At 34.9% G+C, this 4,130-nt stretch overlaps 1 protein-coding gene across 1 annotated transcript; it reads right to left on the bottom strand.

Annotated features, from left to right (window-relative positions):
- Positions 1-238: 238 nt before the first annotated feature.
- Positions 239-951, bottom strand: LOC128856680 (uncharacterized). Its single transcript, XM_054091997.1, has 2 exons — positions 529-951; positions 239-463 (listed from the first exon to the last, which is right to left on the bottom strand). The coding sequence occupies exons 1-2, from the start codon at positions 740-742 to the stop codon at positions 291-293; spliced, it is 387 nt and encodes a 128-aa protein (XP_053947972.1). The 5' UTR covers positions 743-951; the 3' UTR covers positions 239-290.
- Positions 952-4,130: the final 3,179 nt, after the last annotated feature.

Genomic DNA, 4,130 nt, shown 5'->3' with positions numbered 1-4,130 from the left:
CAAAGGTCAAAATATACTTAATCGACAGGAATGAGATGAAACAGAAAGTTTATTTTTTTTTTATTTCGTGCATAACAATACATGTAGATACATGTAGTATGTTACTGTAAAGACATTGCGAAAGCAGAAGTTCAGTCGATCATTTCTAAATATGAGAAAAAAATTGAAATTAGAAGAGTTAAAATAATTTGCAATAAAAATTACAAATTTACTAGTTTATAGTTTAAAATTTGTCTACCTTAATATACTTTGCGTCCCTAATATTAATAGGAAAATGTATTAATATAGACTTAAACTAATACATCGAAAAATTTTAGATATTGGTAATATAATCCACTTTTAGTAATTGTGATGGTTTGTAAATTTACGTATATCAATAGCACGTGTCTCAGTAATGAATCGGAGAGGAAATATGAGGAATGTGGGTGCACTTGCTCGTATAGGTGTTGGAACGCTGCACTTACTTCAGGCAGAAATCAAAAACCTGTAAACCAAAAACTTAAAAATAACTCACAAATATATCATTACAACTTATCTGTATTGTAGACTTAAAGCGCGAGGACTTGCTCGTGTAGGTGTTGCGGATACATCTACGTACAGCATATTGTTCTAGATGGGGTAAGGTATCGACGTGGACAGCCAGTTCGGAAGTCAAATTGATTTCAGAGGTAGCAGTACTAGGCACATAATGACCGCCACATGTTAAACAGGTATTTGCACCATCATACACAACACGCTCCATGTCTCCTATGAAATTGTCCGTAGCACCACATGAGACAATGGTAGAAATACGCGCGTTTCGTTTCTAAAAACCACAATAGTTGGGCACCTAGCTCTTCAACACACACCTTCCGCAGCAATTGCCCGTCTGTGAAGTCCTACAAATAAAAACTTTTTATTTATTACAATTTATTAGCAAATATTCTAAAAGAACTTACTAACTGTAGTTTATGTATTGTAATATATGTAAGGTGGTCTCTGTTATATTTGCAAAAACGCTGCTATAAAAACCTATGAATGAAAAAGTTTAATAAGAATTTTTACAAATGTCTGATCTGGACTTACATGTATGAAAATTCTCAAACCGGTGGTTTTCTGCAGCAGAAAGCCGACTCCAAATAATCGACTATCACCATATGTAAGACATAATCGACCTAAATAGTGAAAAACGACGTTAATTTACAAAATAATTAGCTTTTATTATTATACTTACTTGAATGTTTACAAACAGATAAAAGATTTTCAACGAATAATAACAAAGCAAAGCGTCAAAGTGGAAACGGTGTTGCCGACCAAATAATTTGCACCAAAAGTTTAGTTTTTACTACAATTCAAAAATTTTTTTGTGAAATAGGTACTTTTTTTTGTAAAGAAGCAACACGTTTTCAAATAAGGGAGCCGATATGTCAAGAGGGAGCGAGAAAGCTGTTTACTTACCTAACCTTCTATAATTGAATCATGGTATGTATGTATGTATTTACGAATCGCCCGCATTATTTCTATGTATCTATGTATGTACTGAATTCCATGTATATTAATTACATATATGTACATACAATTTTACAGCGAAATAAAACGCTATTTTCAGGTTCTATATTATTGTAGTAAATCGCACATAATTAAAATACAGTTTTTGAATAGTTTTTATTGATTCGGAGCGCGTTTAGTTTGCTATCAATTCCATACAATAACATTTTTTGTCATTTACTTTTTACGACATAGCTAATAGCTTATTTTCGAAGCGATTTCAACAAATGGGTACAACATTAATCCTTATCCAATTAAATACCTTAAATACATTGTTGTTTTCATATAGATCTATGTATATGGCTCTTTACAGCATATAATTAAAAACAATATTTTTCAAGATATTACAACAGTAATTAGTAATTGAGATCTACCGGAAAAATTGCGTTAGCTGTTGCGTCATCCGGCATTGCCGCTACTCTTTTGGAAAGAGGCCGAACCACACACTCTACAATGAAGCACCCGCTGAAAATCGCCACCGATAACAGCGTCTGTAGTGTTTCTAGACAGAGCAATACAGGAAAATTGATGCGTGACTGCTCATTAATAGTCTGGGACGAAGCTACCATGTCAAACAAGACGTCTGTGGAAGCACTGGATAGGACAATGCGCGATTTGCGCAACAAAAATGCACCTATGGGTGGATGTACAATTCTGTTCTCAGGAGATTTCCGTCAAATCCTACCAGTTGTGACTCGAGGAACACGTGCTGACGAAATAAATGCTTCGCTAAAAAGATCCCACCTTTAGTCGTATGTCAATAAATTAGAGCTTAAAACTAATATGAGGATTTCGTCATCTTCACGTGAGAACAGGCTATTTCCAGAGATGCTGCTAAAAGTTGGCAATGGAGAATTAACACAAAGTGAGGGAAGGATTAACCTAGAAAACCTTTGTGTTTTGATAGACAACATCCAAGAGTTAGTCAACAATGCCTATCCAGACAATATCTTGGTTTAAAGAAAGAGCTATTCTGTCACCAACTAACGAACAAGTAGATAAAGTAAATAACTTGATTATTTCAAATATTGATGCGCCGACGAAAATATACTACTCGGTCGATACTGTTCTCGATTTGGAAGAAGCTGTTCAATTTCCTACAGAATTTCTAAATTCTTTGAACCCGTCTGGACTCCCTCCTCACAAAATGGAGCTGAAAATAGGTTGTCCTGCTTTTTTATTAAGAAACCTAAGTCCACCTAAACTTTGCAATGGCACACGTTTGCTGGTAAAATCACTGAAAACTTTCATAATAGAGCGCACAATACTCACAGGATGTGGTACCGGAGAAGATGTATTGATTCCCCGAATCCCTCTGATACCATCGGATCTACCATTCCAATTTAAACGCTCACAATTTCCGGTAAAGACATCTTTTGCAATGACCATTAATAAATCTCAGGGTCAAACCTTCAACGTTGCAGGCTTAGATTTGAGTGTTGACTGTTTTTCACATGGCCAACTGTATGTCGCTCTTTCAAGAGTAACCTCTAGAGAAAACATGTTTGTATTGTCTAATGCCAAGAAGGCTATGAACGTTGTATATAAAGACATTCTGTAATATAGTATTGTAATTGTTGTAAAAATAAAATAAATACATATGTAAAAATGCAAAAAGTTAATATGCAAAAATGTAGGGTATGAATTTAGATATCCCAAAGATAGCAGGAAATCTTCATGCTATAAAGAAAGGGGAATTGTTTTACTCCAAATTTAACGCGTGCGGGCCACGGGCAATAATGAATAAGCCAAAACTACTGGATCGATTTTAATCATTTTTTCAGTGAGTGACATAGGGTATATATTTTATAAACGTGCGAAGCTGGGCGGGTTGCTAGTTATTTATAATATAAACTTTTAAAAAATTAAAATTAGCTTTACTTTCTTTATCATCTTTATCATCAATATTGTTAGGAAGGGATGAGAGGAAGAGGAAAAAAGTCGTTCGATCTTTTATTATACAAGTTTTTTTTTTTTAACTTACAATTTTAGTAGCATTTTTCTTATAGAAAAACACAAGCAGCATATGAACAGATGGAGGCAATCCAAGTCAGCCATAAAGTTTGGCAGGATTTGGCAACCCTGGTGTTGCAATCTGGCAACTGACAGCTGTATCGCAAAGCTTGACATTTTTTGGCTTTTACGTGCTCAGAACATTTTGAAATACCAGCGCTATTTGTGTTGTTTACAGTAACTTAAAAGATTCATCTCGGTTCAAAAATGGAATTAAATCGTGAACATTTTCGTGCGATTATTTTTTACAACTTTCGACGTGGATTAACTCAGCAACATTGCATGGATGAACTTAATTCATTTTTTGGCGATGAAGCTCCATCAAGGACCAGTGTTTATCGATGGTATGGTGAATTCAATCGTGGTCGTAGTTCACTCCAAGACGAATTTCGTGAAGGTCGTCCAAAATCAGTTGTTGTTCCGAAAACCATTGATGCTGTGCGCGAACTGATATTGCAAGATCGTCATGTGACATATCGTGAGATTGAGACAATCTTAGGCATTAGTGGGATCAGCATACATTCAATATTGCATAACATTTGACTGTCAAAAAAATTTGTTCGCGTTGGATCTCACACAATTTGTCAATC

The sequence above is a fragment of the Anastrepha ludens genome, chromosome 2, assembly GCF_028408465.1.
Source record: "Anastrepha ludens isolate Willacy chromosome 2, idAnaLude1.1, whole genome shotgun sequence".
Lineage (NCBI taxonomy): Eukaryota > Metazoa > Arthropoda > Insecta > Diptera > Tephritidae > Anastrepha > Anastrepha ludens.
This window is presented reverse-complemented; position numbering and strand designations above follow the sequence as displayed.

What these genes read in the sequence shown, in the direction of transcription:
- LOC128856680 (XM_054091997.1), bottom strand. Translation starts at nt 742, where the DNA reads ATGGAGCGTGTTGTGTATGATGGTGCAAATACCTGTTTAACATGTGGC. An exon ending in GTCTACAATACAGATAAGTT is followed by an intron (nt 464 to 528) that starts GTAATGATATAT and finishes TTCTGCCTGAAG; the next exon opens with TAAGTGCAGCGTTCCAACAC.